General features: G+C 41.0%; 1 protein-coding gene and 1 pseudogene across 2 annotated transcripts in view; both read left to right on the forward strand.

Annotated features, from left to right (window-relative positions):
- LOC134927169 (uncharacterized) overlaps positions 1 to 21,715 on the forward strand; it is a 352,100-nt gene that overhangs the window by 85,844 nt on the left and 244,541 nt on the right. For both annotated transcript variants that reach the window (XM_063921268.1, XM_063921269.1), the window contains exon 12: positions 19,800 to 19,871. In XM_063921268.1, coding sequence (XP_063777338.1) covers positions 19,800 to 19,871 — 72 coding nt within the window. The remainder of the gene's footprint in view (positions 1 to 19,799; positions 19,872 to 21,715) is intronic.
- On the forward strand, positions 6,191 to 6,309 carry LOC134929867 (5S ribosomal RNA; annotated as a pseudogene).

Genomic DNA, 21,715 nt, shown 5'->3' on the forward strand with positions numbered 1-21,715 from the left:
ACAGTGACTGCAGCAGCACCCTACAGAGCACACACTAACCCCACCCGACACCACCACCCACAGAGAGAGACAGAGATTTGTCTTCCTCACTCTCCAATTCCGGAGTGAATATGGCGGCGATGCGCAGCTGTGTATATGGAATCCGAAACCCACGAGAATCTGACAGCAGGATGATGACGTTTTGCCTCGTTCTGGTTTCCGAGTCTGGCAGGAAGTTCCGAGCTGGACTCGGATCCGGGCTCGGAATGCGATGTTCAGGAAGGGGGTTCGGTTCTCAGGGAACAGAACCCTCTCATCTCTAATATATACATGTATATATATATATATATATATATATATATATATATATGTGTACAAAGGAAGCTAGTAGCGCCACAGAAGTAGTATCAAAGTTTGTAAACAACAGTATTAGGAAGGAGAGTATTCTGAGTTAATTGTCAAGAGATATATATATATGTTACCTGGAGGACACTCCCTATAGGCTATTAGGGCGTCAGCTTATGGACCTCAAAAAATATATAGGCACTGGTACATATGCCTAGAGGGTTAGAAATGGGTACGGAAGGATGAGGTACTTACAAGCGACCAAAGGTGTCGAAATAATAATGTAAAAGCCAGGTGTTCAATAAATAAATAAAAATTAAATTTATTCTCAGAATACAATGCACTAAAAAAAGGGGGGGGGGTGTTATATATAGGGTATATAGTTATTTTAAAACTTGTAAACAATTTTAAAAAATGCAACCTAATCAATAAAATCTGGTATAAAAGCAGCAGAGTTGAGGCTAAAAAGTTGTAACACATATACCAAAAATCAATGAAAGGTCCATAGAAACAAGAGCAATAAGTATAAAAACAAGTACAAAAAATGCAGGATGAGCATAAAAAAGGAATAAAAAATAGGTAAAAATGAGAGAGAGGTAGCTTAACTTCAATAGTGGAGGTATGTTCAGAGTGGTACCCAACGCGTTTCGTCCCTCATGGACTTCATCAAGGGGTAATGAGAGGCTAGAGACAGAGCATATTTATACCTCCTGGCTGTGGGAGGTGTTAGCAACATCACTTCCTGTTTGTTAATTGGTGAGTTGCTGTGGAGGTATTAAAGTACATGAATAAACACCTAGACATGTAGTGAATGGAGTAAGGGGGCCAAATAGTATATTCAATTGTGAAAACGATATTGCATGTAGTCATAATAACGTTTATAACATAAAAGACAACAAAGTCCGTCAACTTCCGGTCCGGGCTGGGTGGAACGTCATCTCCGCCCCACTTCCGCCCCTCTTCCGGTTTGGATTGTGTCCGTTGTGCGCATGCGTCGGCTCGGCACCGTGCGATGCGGATAGCTGATGTGCTTTCACTTCTGTAGACGGCGGCCATCTTTTTGGTTATCCAAGCTTGGTTGTAGTCGGCGGCCATCTTTTTGGTTATCCAAGCTTGGTTGTAGTGCTGCTGCGGGGACCATCTTCAGTGTATTGTCCCTTTGATGGGCGGCGGCCATTTTTTGGGTTGTCAGAGGACGGAATGAAGAGCTGATGTCAGCGATATTAATCTGCTGCAGTTTGCATAAGTCAATGTTCGTCAATTATGTTTGGCTGTGGGTACATCTTTGAGGTGGTTTTGCATAGGTGATGCATCTCCCCGGGGGGTACATAAAAACGAAAACGATAAAAGCACATCAGCTATCCGCATCGCACGGTGCCGAGCCGACGCATGCGCACAACGGACACAATCCAAACCGGAAGAGGGGCGGAAGTGGGGCGGAGATGACGTTCCACCCAGCCCGGACCGGAAGTTGACGGACTTTGTTGTCTTTTATGTTATAAACGTTATTATGACTACATGCAATATCGTTTTCACAATTGAATATACTATTTGGCCCCCTTACTCCATTCACTACATGTCTAGGTGTTTATTCATGTACTTTAATACCTCCACAGCAACTCACCAATTAACAAACAGGAAGTGATGTTGCTAACACCTCCCACAGCCAGGAGGTATAAATATGCTCTGTCTCTAGCCTCTCATTACCCCTTGATGAAGTCCATGAGGGACGAAACGCGTTGGGTACCACTCTGAACATACCTCCACTATTGAAGTTAAGCTACCTCTCTCTCATTTTTACCTATTTTTTATTCCTTTTTTATGCTCATCCTGCATTTTTTGTACTTGTTTTTATACTTATTGCTCTTGTTTCTATGGACCTTTCATTGATTTTTGGTATATGTGTTACAACTTTTTAGCCTCAACTCTGCTGCTTTTATACCAGATTTTATTGATTAGGTTGCATTTTTTAAAATTGTTTACAAGTTTTAAAATAACTATATACCCTATATATAACACCCCCCCCCCTTTTTTTAGTGCATTGTATTCTGAGAATAAATTTAATTTTTATTTATTTATTGAACACCTGGCTTTTACATTATTATTTCGACACCTTTGGTCGCTTGTAAGTACCTCATCCTTCCGTACCCATTTCTAACCCTCTAGGCATATGTACCAGTGCCTATATATTTTTTGAGGTCCATAAGCTGACGTCCTAATAGCCTATAGGGAGTGTCCTCCAGGTAACATATATATATATCTCTTGACAATTAACTCAGAATACTCTCCTTCCTAATACTGTTGTTTACAAACTTTGATACTACTTCTGTGGCGCTACTAGCTTCCTTTGTACACATCCTTTTCTCTTGGTATTATTGCTTCCAGCTGCCTGGAGGGAACCAGTATCGAACACAGTATGTTTGGAATTAACGAACGCACTAATAAAAGGAGTAATGTGTGCCAAAAGATTTTCAATGAGACTACCATCCCCGAGACTGAACCAACCAATACCGACTTGGATGACATGTTTTGGAATATCGAAAGACTGTTAACCAAGGAAGTAAAAGCATGGTGGGACATCAGGGGTTTAGAACATTATGTCAGTGTCAGTAGGGTCCCGAGGGGCTTAAGGATAATGAAACAGCCTACTTTTGGAAAAGAGAATCAGGAATTCATGCAAGAATGGGATAAAACCCTGCATAATTGTTCAATCAATCTCATGAAATTACTTGTTACGGAGAAAAAACGCATTATCTCAGACCTAGAAGTAGAAATAAAAGAGGCTGAGAGTAAAATGGAAGTACACAAAGATAAAGAGGATTTTAGGATAAATGAGAAGGTACTGAATAAAAAACTGGAACGTATAGAAGATGAGGTTATCAGAAACAAAGAAAGGAAATTCGCTAGAGACAGACATGACTATGAAAATAACCAGGTTAAGAATTGGAGTCGCTTCTCTGAAGGAGGACAGGCAGCTCCAAAAGTGAGGAGGGAGTATTGGAAAACTGTACCTAGCAAATTCAGAGGTCCCAGACCGACTACCAAAGAGAGCCAGGAATCACATAACTTCAAAACAACTAATCGCTTTGCAGCACTACAGAGACTTGACTCCACTACACAGGAGTCTTTTTTATCACCAGGTACAAACCACCACCACCCCCGAGATACAACAAAGACACCTGCAAGAATGAAAAACATCTCACCTCGCAAAAGAAGATTCGAAGACGAAGAGGATGTCGCGGGGGTAGAAGGGAGAAGACTATACAAGAGACGAAATCTCGTGTAGAACCCCCTGTACCCAAAGGTATCTTCAATCTTTCAAACCACACCTTGACGAACTATGAAACTACACTCCTTAACAAAGGTCTTTCCTTTGCACCCACAAAGGGCATGAATAAGTTCGATGTTTTCATCGACTTGAATAAATTCATAAGAAAAATCACTCTAAAACGTCACTTTATAAAGAAAGAGGATGCAGTGATACAGAATTATGAACAATCCAAATCAGGTTTGAAGCCCACATCTAAATTTTACCCTTTGGAATCAAAGGGTCATAATGTGGGTCTCTTCTATGAGCTAGTCAAGAAGGATCTACTTGATGCTGACATCTCATCTATTAAGGAAAAAAAATCTCTCAAACAGAGAGACGGAAGCTATTAAACACCTACAAGAGAATAAAAATATTGTTATAAAACCGGCTGATAAAGGGGGGGGGTTAGTTATTATGGACAGAGAAGCCTATGTCGCAGAAGCTCTCAGACTGCTAGGAGATCGGACATCCTACACCCCACTGTCGAACGACCCCAAGGAACCTTTCGTGGAAGAACTGAGACTCATGCTTCTAAAGGCTTTTAGAAAGGAGATACTGATGAAAGATGAATTCCAGTATCTCCTAAACTCTAACCCCACCACCCCCATTTTTTACTTTCTCCCAAAGGTACACAAATCCCTGGACAACCCCCCTGGTAGGCCAATTGTGGCAGGCATTGATTCTCTGACTTCACATCTGTCAGAATACGTTGACATATTCCTGAGGAAATATGTGATGGAACTGCCGGCCTTCCTTAAGGATACTACATCGGTTCTGAATCTTTTGGAACCATTAAAATGGAAAGATACCTACAGGTGGGCCACAATTGATGTGCAATCTTTATATACCTGCATAGAACACGAAAAGGGCATCGAGGCATGTAACAACTTCCTAATTCTGGACCCTCAAATTACAGAAGATCATAGACTATTTTTATGCGAGCTCATGAATTTTATACTCAAACATAATTATTTTACATTTTTAGACGGATTTTATCTTCAAATTTGTGGAACAGCTATGGGCACTATCTTCGCGCCTAGCTTTGCTAATCTGTTCATGGGTAAATGGGAGAATGACTATATTTACACTAATCACCCATACCAACAGAATATCATCTTTTACAAACGCTATATAGATGATATTTTATTAATTTGGGAGGGAGACCAGTTGAGTTTTAAAGAATTTTTAACCTACATTTCGGACAATAGCATGAATCTCAAATTCACGGCCAATGAAGATACAGAACGGATCGAGTTCCTAGATCTTGTTCTAACACATTCAGGAGAGGAAATCATCACAAGCAATTTCATTAAGAAGGTGGACATGAATAGTTACGTCCACTATAGAAGCAATCACCGTCAACAATGGAAGGACAATACCCCCTTTTCCCAATTTAATAGAATAGCGAGGAATTGCAAGAAGGAAGATGACAGAGATCAACAACTCGAAGTGTACAAAGGAAGATTCAAGGAAAAAGGGTACCCGTCCCGACTCCTAGAAGAAGCCACTACCAAGACTAAAGGTTTAGAAAGAAGGGAACTTCTAAAGTATAAACCTAAGGACATCAAGGAGGACACAGTTAAGTTTATTACGACGTACAGCAGACATGAAAAACTGATTAAGAATGTCCTTAAAAAGCACTGGAACATTTTGCTTATGGACCCTGTTCTTAAAGACTACCTCACTAAAGAGCCTAAAATGGTCTTTCGAAAATCTAGGAGTTTGAAAGATCTTATAGCCCCTAGCATGCTGAGGAACCCAGAAGTCGTAAGCATAATGCCTAAATGTGTGGGAAGTTTTAAATGTGGTAGGTGTAACATTTGCAGATACCTCCATCCAAATAGGAAATCATTCCACAATGACAAAACTAACAAGGAATATCGGATCAAACAATTCATCAACTGTAACACCCTATCGGTGATCTACCTTCTGGAATGTTCCTGTAAATTAAAGTACATTGGGAAAACTAAGAGACCCCTTAAAATACGTATCCAGGAACATGTCAGGAATATCAAGAACAAAGTCCTCACCCATGCAGTATCCAAACATTTCAATCTTTGCCACAACTCGGATCCTGAGGCATTAACGTACAAAGGAATTGAACTGGTCGCACTGGGAGATAGAGGCGGAGACCTTTCGAACCTCCTTTCAAGAAGAGAGATGTTCTGGATATACGAACTGAACACGCTCCAGCCGGACGGCTTCAACGAAGGGTACGAAATAGCCCCGTTCCTGTGATACAAACCTTCCGCTTTCTACGCTTCCCACTCCTGTCTCCCCCTAAAGAAACCCCCTCCTTTGCGACATGTATTGCACTTGCTCACTATTTCCTGGGCTTTTTTTACAAAGCTTATTTAGCTGTACCTGGTTATCACCAGGTAGCATCGCAAGCACGATGCATTAGTGCCAATTAGCCAACTTGGCACCAATACGTTTACCTTACTCTCTTGCACTATTAATGTATAAACTTCCTTTCCGCCCACTCTCCTTGGCAGTAGTGAGTTCATCATGGTATCCATTGCTTATATGAGACCCCGTCTCCTACTCAGCCCTATACATTACAACCATACCTCCTTGGGGACGCCCAACACCGTCCGATCTTGGAAGCTAAGCAAGGTTGGGCCCGGTCAGTACAAGGATGGGAGACCCCCTTGGGAGACCGGGTGTTGTAAATCCGGAGGCGCTGAGGTAGTTTTCGCCTTTTGGGATATCTCTTAAAATCATGGATAATGCTCTGCTCACATCACCATGGGCACTTCCTCCATGATGTCGACCTAGTTGTTATCTACATTACTTCAGCCTCCTGCGTAATTTCTACTCGCCTTCTGCGTAATTTCTACTCGCTCCTCCATCGCTCTTATTTAAACTACATTACACATTTTATGTATATATATCTTTTCTAGTTAATTCATAGCCCATCTATTCTGAGTATGATCCTTCTTAAATGCCATTTTCAGCTATTCAGACGCCTTATTTATTTATTTATTTACATGCCTTTTATCGTTTTCGTTTTTATGTACCCCCCGGGGAGATGCATCACCTATGCAAAACCACCTCAAAGATGTACCCACAGCCAAACATAATTGACGAACATTGACTTATGCAAACTGCAGCAGATTAATATCGCTGACATCAGCTCTTCATTCCGTCCTCTGACAACCCAAAAAATGGCCGCCGCCCATCAAAGGGACAATACACTGAAGATGGTCCCCGCAGCAGCACTACAACCAAGCTTGGATAACCAAAAAGATGGCCGCCGACTACAACCAAGCTTGGATAACCAAAAAGATGGCCGCCGTCTACAGAAGTGAAAGCACATCAGCTATCCGCATCGCACGGTGCCGAGCCGACGCATGCGCACAACGGACACAATCCAAACCGGAAGAGGGGCGGAAGTGGGGCGGAGATGACGTTCCACCCAGCCCGGACCGGAAGTTGACGGACTTTGTTGTCTTTTATGTTATAAACGTTATTATGACTACATGCAATATCGTTTTCACAATTGAATATACTATTTGGCCCCCTTACTCCATTCACTACATGTCTAGGTGTTTATTCATGTACTTTAATACCTCCACAGCAACTCACCAATTAACAAACAGGAAGTGATGTTGCTAACACCTCCCACAGCCAGGAGGTATAAATATGCTCTGTCTCTAGCCTCTCATTACCCCTTGATGAAGTCCATGAGGGACGAAACGCGTTGGGTACCACTCTGAACATACCTCCACTATTGAAGTTAAGCTACCTCTCTCTCATTTTTACCTATTTTTTATTCCTTTTTTATGCTCATCCTGCATTTTTTGTACTTGTTTTTATACTTATTGCTCTTGTTTCTATGGACCTTTCATTGATTTTTGGTATATGTGTTACAACTTTTTAGCCTCAACTCTGCTGCTTTTATACCAGATTTTATTGATTAGGTTGCATTTTTTAAAATTGTTTACAAGTTTTAAAATAACTATATACCCTATATATAACACCCCCCCCCCTTTTTTTAGTGCATTGTATTCTGAGAATAAATTTAATTTTTATTTATTTATTGAACACCTGGCTTTTACATTATTATTTCGACACCTTTGGTCGCTTGTAAGTACCTCATCCTTCCGTACCCATATATATATATATATATATATCTATTGGTTGAGCATCCCATAGCCAAATATTCTGAAATACGGAATATTCCGAAATACACATTTTCTTTGAGTGAGATAGTGAAACCTTTGTTTTTTGATGGCTCAATGTACACAAAGTTATTAAAAATATTGGCTAAAATTCCCTTCAGGCTGTGTGTATAAGGTGTATATTAAACATAAATGCATTCTGTGCTTAGACTTGGGTCCCATCACCATGATATCTCATTATGGTATGCAATTATTCCAAAATACGGAAAAATCCGATGCCCAAAATACTTCTGGTCCCAAACATTCTGGATAAGGGATACTCAACCTATATATATATATATATATATATATATATGTGTATATATATATATATATATACATATATATATATATATATATATGTTGGGTATGGGATCTTGGCGGTTGGATTCTTGGCGGACAAAATACCGACGCCGGGATCCCGACCGTCAGAATGCCGGCAGGAAGGAAAGCGGAATGAAGCCCCTTGTGGGCTTGCTACGCTCGCCACGCTAAAGGGCTCGGTGGCTCGCTTCGCTCACCATGGGTTCTATTCCCACTCCATGGGTTTCGTGGACACCCAGGTGTCGGAATAGCTGTGGCGACGCTGTTGGCATTCTGGCGGTCATTATTCTGGCATCTGTATTTTGACCGCTGGGATTCCGACCGCCGGGCACATTCCGTATATCATCCTATATATATATATATATACACACACACACGTCTTATATATATATATATATATATATATATATATACAAACAAATCTAGAAAACCACAGCACTCGCCACCCCAGAAGCGGGGTGCAATATCTGCACTCACCACTCATAGGGTGGGGTGCATGCAGCCTATGGCCACCAACCCAAATATATACAAACAGAAAGTTCAGCACTCACCATAGCAAGCTCACTTATCCTCACAACATCAATAAATAAATGATGGGGGTTTAGTTAGTGAATTGGCCAATGCACGGAAGCCTGCATACCGCTCGCCAAGGTACCCCACCTTCACTAACTAAACCCCCATCATTTATTTATTGATGTTGTGAGGATAAGTGAGCTTGCTATGGTGAGTGCTGAACTTTCTGTTTGTATATATATATATATATATGGAAAAGAGAATAATGGAGGGCGCAATGGTGAGTATAAAATCACAAGTAGTTTACTGGCATCATAATCACTCACGTACATTCAAAGTATAAAATAACTAGCGCGATGTCGATCATCAGTGGAGCCTCCGGATACCCGCACCGATGAACCCCGTCGCTCTCCAGATACCAACAGCCGCTAAATCCTTCTAGCCGCACGGACTCAATTCACGGACCACACGCGCCGACACTTCAAACGCTGGATCCAAGTACCTCGTCCTGCTGGCCACGCCCAACGCGTTTCGTCACAAGACTTCGTCAGGGGGTGTGGCTAACAACGGTGTCCCATACAATTTATAGCACAGCAGCATAATTGATTTGGAGCAGCACAAATAATTAAAATACATCTGCACATAGGAAAATTAACATCAGAAAGCTTTTTAAAACACGTATGTGATACAAGTTAACAACAATAAAAATATATAGTTAAAAATACATAAAAATTAAATACAAATAGCTGAAATAAGATGATACTAATTAGCATATAAACCAATTAAACATTTGGCTGCACCTAACGGATATGCCCTACCTCTCTACATGATTTCTAATTCGACCTTATATGGAAAACTAAGTATTAGATAATATCTTATACTCGTAGTATTAATTACTGTCCAATTAGACATTCATTGAGCTATACTACTAGTAAACCAAAACAATCAGATTAATTAATAAATTAAAGCATCTCCATCCTTATTACTTTGACACTATTATGAACACAAACACAAAGGAGCCAATGGCCCGACTACAATGCGTCAGAGTCAATAATGTCTCCGCAACGAGTTTTTAATGCAGAAAAGGGGTAATGTCATAATTTTCATTCAGCCCATAAGGGCTAATGGTATTGAGTGTATGTATCCAATACATTTCTCTTTTTCCTAATAATTTAGAGACATCATCTCCCCTATCATCTAATTTTACATGCTCAATTGCCTTAAAAGAAAAATTGCTAAGCAGACCCCCATTGCAATTAAAAAAATGTCGAGGTACACTGTGATCTTTCAGTTTATTGACAATACTCCTAGTATGCTCGAGTATGCGAATCTTTAATTGCCTTTTAGTTTTCCCTACGTATCTTGCACCGCAAGAGCACTCTAAAGATAAATTACAGAAGTAGTCTGACAATTCATAAAACTTTTTATTTCCCAAGATTTTGATTTAGCAGTATCCCAAATTTTCTTCCTATCTTTATCCACCAAAGGACAAACCTTACAATGATTGCATGGGTAACAACCAGTTGTTCCAGTTTTGCCTAACCATGTTTCACCTGGTATGGAACTTAAATTACTTGGAGCTAATGAGTTTTTTAGAGATCTTGCCCTCCTAAAAACTACTTGTGGATTTTTGGGTAACAGATCTTTAAGAATAGGATCAAGTGTTAAAATACCCCAATGTTTTTTCAATTTTTTTTTTATATCATTACTTTTGGTATTATAAGTCGTAATGAAAGGCATAAACGTGGAATCTTGTATATTGCTTTTCTCTTTATACACCAATAATTGTTTCCTGTCAAGACCATCAGCTTTTTCTTTACATCTAGTAACCAGTCCAGCTGGATACTGTTTCTCTAAAAACCTTTTTTCATAAAGTGCAGCTTGCTCATTGAATTTAACCTGTTCTACACAGTTCCTCTTAAGCCTCAAAAATTGTGAATATGGTATATTCATCACCCACTTTTTGAGGTGACAGCTCTTAAAATGTACATAATTGTTGCTATCAACCTTCTTAACATATGTATAGGTATTAATACTTTTTCCAGGGGTCCAATCTGTTGAATCAATAACTAAATCTAAAAACTCAATTTTACTTTTCTGATAATTTGATGTAAATTTCAAATTATAACAATTAATATTAAGAAAAGCCATAAATCTATTAAAATCACTCTCGGTCCCCTTCCAGATAATTAGTATATCATCTATATACCTATAGAAACTATGTATAAAATCTGAAAATGGGTTATTATGAAAAATCACTTCTGATTCCCATTTTCCTAAATAAAGATTGGCGAAGCTCGGGGCATAGTGGGTCCCCATCGCACAGCCGCACAGCTGGTTAAAAAAATGGCCCTGAAATTTGAAATAATTATTATTAAGTACAAAGCGTATGCATTCTATTAAAAAGAGTCTCTGATCTTCACTTAAGGTTTCATCATTACTCAAATAAAAGTAAATGGCTTCCAATCCCTCTTTATGCGGAATACAAGTGTAGAGGGATTCTACATCAATAGTACACCAACTATACTTAGCGTCCCAAACAATTGAATCAAGATTTCTTAATACATGAGTAGAATCTTTGATGAAGGATTTTAAACCAAACACATAATTTTTGATGTAAACATCTATGAATTGAATAGTTTAGATGTCGCCGAATCAATCCCAGCAATTATAGGTCGACCAGGAGGTTTTGTCAACCGTTTGTGGATCTTTGGCAAATAATAAAAGATCGCAAGTCTAGGGTGTGGATTATATATATAATTAATCTCTTCTCTACTTAAACAACCCTTCTTAAAACCATCTTCCAATAATAGTCTGATTTCTTCAACAATTCTCTGGGTGGGATCGGAGGTTAACTTGGTGTAGGTTATCTCATCATCTAATAATCTAAAGGCCTCTTCCAAATAATCAGTTCTATTCAGAATAACCACACCTCCTCTCTTGTCAGCCATCTTTATTATAATATTATTATTTTCCTCAAGTTCAGTGATAGCTTTTCTCTCTTCTTTATCCAAATTATCTTTACACCTTTTATCACTACGACATAGTGCATCCAAATCTTTTAAAATAAGTTTAGAGAAAGTCTCAATGTAACTACCCCGAGATTCAAGTGGGTAATAATCACCATGATATCTCATTATGGTATGCAATTATTCCAAAATACGTAAAAATCCGATGTCCAAAATACTTCTGGTCCCAAGCATTTTGGATAAGGGATACTCAATCCATATATATATATATATGTTGGGTATGGGATCTTGGCGGTTGGATTCTTGGCGGACAAAATACCGACGCCGGGATCCCGACCGTCAGAATGCCGGCAGGAAGGAAAGCGGAATGAAGCCCCTTGTGGGCTTGCTACGCTCGCCACGCTAAAGGGCTCGGTGGCTCGCTTCGCTCGCCATGGGTTCTATTCCCACTCCATGGGTTTCGTGGACACCCAGGTGTCGGAATAGCTGTGGCGACGCTGTTGGCATTCTGGCGGTCATTATCCCGGCATCTGTATTTTGACCGCTCGGATTCCGACCGCCGGGCACATTCCGTATATCATCCTATATATATATATATATATATATATATATACACACACACACACGTCTTATATATATATATTATATATATATATATATATATATATACAAACAAATCTAGAAAACCACAGCACTCGCCACCCCAGAAGCGGGGTGCAATATCTGCACTCACCACTCATAGGGTGGGGTGCATGCAGCCCATGGCCACCAACCCAAATATATACAAACAGAAAGATCAGCACTCACCATAGCAAGCTCACTTATCCTCACAACATCAATAAATAAATGATGGGGGTTTAGTTAGTGAATTGGCCAATGCACGGAAGCCTGCATACCGCTCGCCAAGGTACCCCACCTTCACTAACTAAACCCTCATCATTTATTTATTGATGTTGTGAGGATAAGTGAGCTTGCTATGGTGAGTGCTGAACTTTCTGTTTGTATATATATATATATATATATATATATATATATACATGGTGGAGTCGGAACAAATTAATGTTCAAGACGGACACGGCACTCCAGGACTAAATTTCAATAAATTTTAATGTCCCAGCTTAATCAACAACCTGCATCAATCTCGGTCCAGGGTACAAATATCCGCAGGTACCAATGATGCAGTGTGCAAAACATGACATCAAAGCACAAACATGTTGAACGATGCAGCATTTCGGGCCACACAGGACCCTTCCTCAGGTAGTGCTGGTGCTTACAACAAACAAATGAACAAACGTACATAAAACATAAAACTTACCTATATAGCGTCCCCATGCCGGCGTCCTCGATCCAGGAGCAGCGTGGAACTTCCGGTCAGGGCAAGGCGCCTGAATGATGACATCATCGGGAGGCGGCGCTAACCACGGCAACCCGATGCACGGAGTTGCTAACGCTGTCCCCGGCCGTTCTGCTTGACAGGGGAGGCCATATATCTATAAACACATAAAGCGATGGATGAAATACCAAACAAATGGAAATACAAAGTACACTACATTTAAGACGAGTGTGCCGTGCTGGTACACCGGATGAGCTGCAGACAATACAACCCTCAGCCCGTATACCAAACACCGTTACACACTACTGATAATCGTCATAAAAATGACAATAATGCATATAAGAAAGCTGACATGCAACAGTGGAAGACAGTGTATCATAATACATGTACAAAATGAAAGTGGCATCCGTGTGGATACTATATGTACCTCACAATTGCTGCCAAAGAAACCAAACTGACCTAGCCTAATCAATAACTAGATAATATAATAACCTGACTAGAACTATCTATATTGTAAATAATTCCAATTGATTTTCTCGTTTAATCCTGAAGGTTGCAACTTGTTCAACCTCATGATCCACTTAGCCTCTAATCTATGTAGCGCCAGGACCCTATCCCCTCCTCTCGATAACTCTGGAATGTGATCAATTATTTGGTAACGAAGTTCAGACAATTCATGGGCCTTGGCACAACAGTGTCTGGACACTGGTTGTTCGTTCAAATTGCCTGCTAATGCCTGGCTAATGTTGGAGCGATGTAACGCCATGTGTTCACGTAAAGTGCGGGTTGTAAGACCCACATACATTAATTTACAAGGACAAATAATGTAGTAAATGATGTATCTGGTCGTACAATTCAAAACGTACCTGATGTTGAATTTATGCTTGGTTACTGGATGAATAAAGAATGATCCTGTGATCAAAGCTGAACATGTAATGCAAGAGGGGCATCTGTAGCAGTCTGCTTTTTTAACTGGTCCAAAAATGCCTGGTTTGGGGGTGTAATCAGTGATGTCAGTTTTAACTAACAAGTCACGCAAATTGCGACCTCGTTTATAACTCGTCATGACTTGAATGTTTTGAAAACACGGTAAGGTTTTATCTGTCTTAATTATAGGCCATAATGCTTTACTGACACGGGGTATAATGGGACTGGCAGTGGAATATCTAGTCGACCAAATGAACTTATTTTGATCACCCTTCTTATCAGATTGTTCTTGAAGTATATTGGCCCGGTCTTGGCTCATCACACGATTTTTAGCTAACTCCAAATCCCTGATGTTATACCCACGATTTTTAAACTTACTGACCACAGTTTCTATTGCATCTCCTAGCTGTTCAGGATTGCTAGTAATACGAGCCACCCGCAGCATTTGCGAATAGGGAAGACCCTTCTTCAACGCTACTGGGTGGTGGCTACTAGCATCAAGCAATGAATTGCGATCCGTGTCTTTATAAAACACTGCAGAACTCAATTTGCCATTTTTCAAATGAACCGTGACATCCAGATAATCAATCTGATCAGGTCTGCAAACAAAAGTAAACTTAATGGGACCCGATGTCTGATTAATGTTATGCATCATTTCGTGAAAAGAAACATAACTCCCCTTCCATAACATAAATAAATCATCTATATATCTAGTGAACCATCTGATGTTATCACTGTATATAGCATTGTCAAAAAATAATTTCTGTTCCTGATCGAACATAAATACATTGGCATATGCTGGTGCCACACTACTGCCCATGGCACAACCAGCTCTCTGTAAATATAACATACCGTTAAACAAAAAATAATTTTTCGTAAGGACCAATTCTAATAGTTTAAGAAATAATGTTTTGTCCAAACCAAATTCAACATCTAGGTTACTGATGAATCTGTCCATAGCATCTAACCCCTCTCTATGTGGGATAGATGTATAGAGAGAGGAGACGTCCATTGTACAGAGTAACTTGTCTTCTGGCAGTTCATCAAACTCCCTCATCTTTCTAAGGAACGTTGTCGTGTTCTTAAGGTAAGTATGTCGTGTGATCACATGAGGTTGGAGAAGGGAGTCCAGGAATTCCGCTGTCGGCTGGTACAAGGATCCCCTAGCCGACACTATGGGTCGACCCGGGGGATTCTCTAGGCTCTTGTGGACCTTTGGCAGTGTATATAGGCCAGGAATGATAGGATTCTTCGGAATAAGGGCCTCCTTGAGCTTTAGATCAAGCAACTTGTCTACAACCGCTTGATCCAAAATCATATTAAGTTCCTTCTGAAAATTCGTCGTCGGATCTTTCTCTAATTTCATATAGGTATCAGTGCAAGCAAGTTGTCTCATGATCTCTTGGACATACTGTACTCTATCTTGCAGCACTATACCCCCGCCTTAATCTGCCGGGCGAATTATGATGGACGAATCTTGACTCAGATCTTTCAAAGCTTTACGCTGGTCACGTAATAAGTTGTTATAAATCGGTTTCGGAGTACTTAAGAACCTATTAACCGAATCGTCCATCAGCCGTCCGAACGTTTTCAATGATGCATTGTTGGAAATGGGGTCAAATGTAGAGATATTATATTTACGCATGATGTGGTTGGCTGGATCCGATTGTGGTTGACTGCTTGTATGTTGGAAAAATTGTCTTAATCGTAACTTTCTATTCATCTGATGCATATCAGCCTGCCACTCAAAAGGGTCATGATAATTCGTTGGAACAAAAGAAAGTCCTTTATTAAGTACAGCTTCCTCAATGGATGTTAATTGTCTCGAGGACAAATTAAAAATCAGGTTTTCTTGGACTTGTTCCCTTTTGCCGATCCTTTGGTTTTGTCCGCCGCGTCTCGTGGGTTTGGACCAGCCTATGCCCTGGCCCTGGTGGTAGCCCCTAAAGGGGGACGTTTCGCAGAAAGAGCATCGTCTGAATCAGCGACCACAAAGTCGCTGTCGCTATTTGATGAATAATGTCCTTTATCTGGACGACCTCTGCGTTGCCGATGTGTAATGCGTGTCTGAGCTCTGTAGTTGGATTTAGCAGAATCTGTACCCGTCAGCCATTTGTAGACCTGGAAGTCCTCATAGTCATTTTGGACAACTTGTAACTTTGATTTCTTGAATTTAAGCAATTCTTTTCTATAATTCTCTGTTTGTTGTGTCAATTTCGCCCAGGTCGCTGCGTGGCTAGGGTCAGAAAGGATCCCTGCATGTATAGTATTCAGAGTCTCAATTTTGGACTTCGCAACTTGCAGCTCTCGGCCTGATTCCTCTATAACAAGAAGCATCAAGTCGAAACTGCACTTGTTCAGTACAGAGATCCAACGTCGGCAAAACTCTGGATTAGTCCTCCCGATTGTCGGGGTATTGCGGACACGGAAGCTCCGCGGGATCAATTTTTGTCTAAAATAATCTGATAGCGTGGAGCCGTGTAATAGATAGTCAGTTTCTCGTTTCTTCAAGCGTAATAGCTGTTTAAATACATTGTCAACTGTATCATCCAATGCCTCCGGTACACAATCTTCAGCAAATAGAATGCGGTCAGCTTGTGCTTTACTAAAGCTCAATGTGTCACCAGTCTGAGATGACATATCCATGAATGGACCGGCTTCCACTCTGACATTGTCAGCAGCTTCCATCTTAAAAATTGTTGCCACCAATAGTGGTCATAAATCACCAACGCAATAATGTGGAAAATGTTCAAAGTTCAGCGGGTGCCTTGATACACAGGGGTATTACCCCAATCAAATACGATATCTGGATAATCCGGCACTCCTAATAGTATCCAACCGCCTGTGTGCCATTGTCCAAGCGTATACACATGGTGGAGTCGGAACAAATTAATGTTCAAGACGGACACGGCACTCCAGGACTAAATTTCAATAAATTTTAATGTCCCAGCTTAATCAACAACCTGCATCAATCTCGGTCCAGGGTACAAATATCCGCAGGTACCAATGATGCAGTGTGCAAAACATGACATCAAAGCACAAACATGTTGAACGATGCAGCATTTCGGGCCACACAGGACCCTTCCTCAGGTAGTGCTGGTGCTTACAACAAACAAATGAACAAACATACATAAAACATAAAACTTACCTATATAGCGTCCCCATGCCGGAGTCCTCGATCCAGGAGCAGCGTGGAACTTCCGGTCAGGGCAAGGCGCCTGAAGGATGACTTCATCGGGAGGCGGTGGTAACCACGGCAACCCGATGCACGGAGTTGCTAACGCTGTCCCCGGCCGTTCTGCCTGACAGGGGAGGCCATATATCTATAAACACATAAAGCGATGGATGAAATACCAAACAAATGGAAATACAAAATACACTACATTTAAGACGAGTGTGCCGTACTGTTACATCGGATGAGCTGCAGACAATACAACCCTCAGCCCGTATACCAAACACCGTTACACACTATCATCATAAAAATGACAATAATGCATATAAGAAAGCTGACATGCAACAGTGGAAGACAGTGTATCATAATACATGTACAAAATGAAAGTGGCATCCGTGTGGATACTATATGTACCTCACAATTGCTGCCAAAGAAACCAAACTGACCTAGCCTAATCAATAACTAGATAATATTTGGACAAAACATTATTTCTTAAACTATTAGAATTGGTCCTTACGAAAAATTATTTTTTGTTTAACGGTATGTTTTATTTACAGAGAGCTGGTTGTGCCATGGGCAGTAGTGTGGCACCAGCATATGCCAAAGTATTTATGTTCGATCAGGACAGAAATTATTTTTTGACAATGCTATATACAGTGATAACATCAGATGGTTCACTAGATATATAGATGATTTATTTATGTTATGGAAGGGGAGTTATGTTTCTTTTCACGAAATGATGCATAACATTAATCAGACACCGGGTCCCATTAAGTTTACTTTTGTTTGCAGACCTGATCAGATTGATTATCTGGATGTCACGGTTCAATTGAAAAATGGCAAATTGAGTTCTACAGTGTTTTATAAAGACACGGATCGCAATTCATTGCTTGATGCTAGTAGCCACCACCCAGTAGCGTTGAAGAAGGGTCTTCCCTATTCGCAAATGCTGCGGGTGGCTCATATTACTAGCAATCCTGAACAGCTAGGAGATGCATTAGAAACTGTGGTCAGTAAGTTTAAAAATCGTGGGTATAACATCAGGGATTTGGAGTTAGCTAAAAATCATGTGATGAGCCAAGACTGGGCCAATATACTTCAAGAACAATCTGATAAGAAGGGTGATTAAAATAAGTTCATTTGGTCGACTAGATATTCCACTGCCAGTCCCATTATACCCCGTGCCAGTAAAGCATTATGGCCTATAATTAAGACAGATAAAACCTTACCGTGTTTTCAAAACACTCAAGTCATGACGAGTTATAAACGAGGTCGCAATTTGCGTGACTTGTTAGTTAAAACTGACATCACTGATTACACCACCAAACCAGGCATTTTTGGATCAGTTAAAAAAGCAGGCTGCTACAGATGCCCCTCTTGCATTACATGTTCAGCTTTGATCACAGGATCATTCTTTATTCATCCAGTAACCAAGCATAAATTCAACATCAGGTACGTTTTGAATTGTACGACCAGATACATCATTTACTACATTATTTGTCCTTGTAAATTAATGTATGTGGGTCTTACAACCCGCACTTTACGTGAACGCATGGCGTTACATCGCTCCAACATTAGCCAGGCATTAGCAGGTAATTTGAACGAACAACCAGTGTCCAGACTGTTGTGCCAAGGCCCATGCATTGTCTGAACTTCGTTACCAAATAATTGATCACATTCCAGAGTTATCGAGAGGAGCGGATAGGGTCCTGGCGCTACATAGATTAGAGGCTAAGTGGATCATGAGGTTGAACACGATGCAACCTTCAGGATTAAACGAGAAAATCAATTGGAATTATTTACAATATAGATAGTTCTAGTCAGGTTATTATATTATCTAGTTATTGATTAGGCTAGGTCAGTTTGGTTTCTTTGGCAGCAATTGTGAGGTACATATAGTATCCACACGGATGCCACTTTCATTTTGTACATGTATTATGATACACTGTCTTCCACTGTTGCATGTCAGCTTTCTTATATGCATTATTGTCATTTTTATGACGATTATCAGTAGTGTGTAACGGTGTTTGGTATACGGGCTGAGAGTTGTATTGTCTGCAGCTCATCCGGTGTACCAGCACGGCACACTCGTCTTAAATGTAGTGTATTTTGTATTTCCATTTGTTTGGTATTTCATCCATCGCTTTATGTGTTTATAGATATATGGCCTCCCCTGTCAGGCAGAACGGCCGGGACAGCGTTAGCAACTCCGTGCATCGGGTTGCCGTGGTTACCGCCGCCTCCCGATGATGTCATCATTCAGGCGCCTTGCCCTGACCGGAAGTTCCACGCTGCTCCTGGATCGAGGACGCCGGCATGGGGACACTATATAGGTAAGTTTTATGTTTTATGTACGTTTGTTAATTTGTTTGTTGTAAGCACCAGCACTACCTGAGGAAGGGTCCTGTGTGGCCCGAAATGCTGCATCGTTCAACATGTTTGTGCTTTGATGTCATGTTTTGCACACTGCATCATTGGTACCTGCGGATATTTGTACCCTGGACCGAGATTGATGCAGGTTGTTGATTAAGCTGGGACATTAAAATTTATTGAAATTTAGTCCTGGAGTGCCATGTCCGTCTTGAACATTAATTTGTTCCGACTCCACCATGTGTATACGCTTGGACAATGGCACACAGGCGGTTGGATACTATTAGGAGTGCCGGATTATCCAGATATCATATATATATATATATATATATATACAACGCCAGCCTTCAAATAGGTAATATTGGTAATATTTCATGTGTTTTTCTCCCCACAGAAGCTCGTCTACCTCAGGTCCAGCCCACGATGGATGGTCCCAGAAAGTCTTTGTATGCTTACACCCAGTCACGTAAGTACGTTATATGTAAACTTTTTCCTTGGAATTGTTTATTATTAGGTCATTGAAAAAAGAAGTCAAATAGTAAAGAATTTCACTTTTTTACCACAAATGTGATGAACTATCCCTAAAATCTTAAAAATCTGATTTCATGATATCACATTTAGGGGGCATAGCTGTATTTTTTTACTGAAAATAAATAAATAATAGGGCTGCAATAATAATATTGTCAATAAAGGAACTTGATGGCAGTGACGGAGTGTCTGTAAGAGATTACTGATAGTTCAACATGCATCACTGCAATGAGTAGCATTGGACATTAAATACAATATACTCACTGGCGTTTCTACAATGGGTGCAGTGTGTGCGGTGCACATGGGCCCCTGAGTCCAGAGGGGGCCCCCACCGCACACACGCTGCACCCATTTTCTAAATACTCACCCCCCCGGAGTCCCGCGAAAACATCCACGGCGGTGGGGCCCAGCGGCCATTTTCACGGAGTCCTGCGCATGCACAGTAGAGAAATCTCAGGGAAAATGGGTGCCGCGCATGCACAGTAGAGTCTGAGCGCTCTAGGGCTCAGACTCTCAGCACAGTTGGCAGAGAGGAGCGTCCCTGAATATACTGTAACACAGTGTCGGACTGGGGCATGAAGGGCCCACCAGGGGAATGCAGTAATAGGGGCCCATACTTAGGGGTGTGGCCAGCCTCCACAGAGGCTTGAAATACACAATAGTTTAGTGCAGTGTAATGTGTCTTATCTACCATGTATAATACAAGTGCACAGACTGGAACCTGATCCCTAGAGGAAGGAGTGGGCCCTCAGGCAGTGGGGCCTACCGGTGGGTTCCCCGGTACCCCTGTGCGCCAGTCCGACCCTGCTGTAACATATGCTGCAAAAGTTTCAGTCTGTAGGACGCTGTGGGACGCTGTGGGATGGTAGACTGGTACCCATGGCCATAATACAGCTCAGACCTCAGCTTTCTAGCGTAGTGATGCAAATATTACTCTGGCAAAATATAAATGGAACTCATGCATTCGTGAAGTTATTCAGATGGCTCTGAAATTCATGCAATCAAAGCAATACCACTGGAGAGTTGGGCAGCGCTGGTCTCGGTTCCTTCATACTGTAAGCTCTCCCGAGCAGGGCCCTCTTCCCTCATGTGATTTTTCTTCTCTCACTTATACCATGACTTACTCCTCACTGCCAACAATAGCACCAAACCTTTGGTTTTGGTGCACTTTGCCGCTTATTTGGTTATTATGGGCCTGATTCAGCATGGATCGCAAAAGCAAAATCTTTCTGTAATGGGCAAAACCATGCTGCACTGCAGGTGGGGCAGATATAACATGTGCAGAGAGAGTTAGATTTGGGTGGGTTATATTGTTTCTGTGCAGGGTAAATACTGGCTGCTTTATTTTTACACTGCAATTGAGATTTCAGTTTGAACACATCCCACCCAAATCTAACTCTCTCTGCACATGTTTCATCTGCCCCACCTGCACTGCATATGGTTTTGCCCATTAGAGAAAGATTTTGCTATTGTGATCCTTGCTGAATCAGGCCCAATGATCAGGCAACAATACTAGGACACCAAGAGCCTCCATGCCATAGTAACACCAGCCTCAGGCTGGGCAGTGCAGTGCTGGTGACTCTTTGGTGGTGCACAAAAATCATCTTGCCCCCTCTAACACTCCCAGACTCCAAAGAGCTCTTCAGGTTATTGATAAGATACTTTGAATGCCAAATGTGTTGCCCATGTGGTTCTAGAACAATGGACAGACTTCCACAAGGCTTCTAACCATTTTACCTAACACAAAAACGTATTTTCAAATACAATGATACTGGATTAGAC

Source organism: Pseudophryne corroboree, chromosome 5 (assembly GCF_028390025.1).
Source record: "Pseudophryne corroboree isolate aPseCor3 chromosome 5, aPseCor3.hap2, whole genome shotgun sequence".
NCBI classification, from domain to species: domain Eukaryota; kingdom Metazoa; phylum Chordata; class Amphibia; order Anura; family Myobatrachidae; genus Pseudophryne; species Pseudophryne corroboree.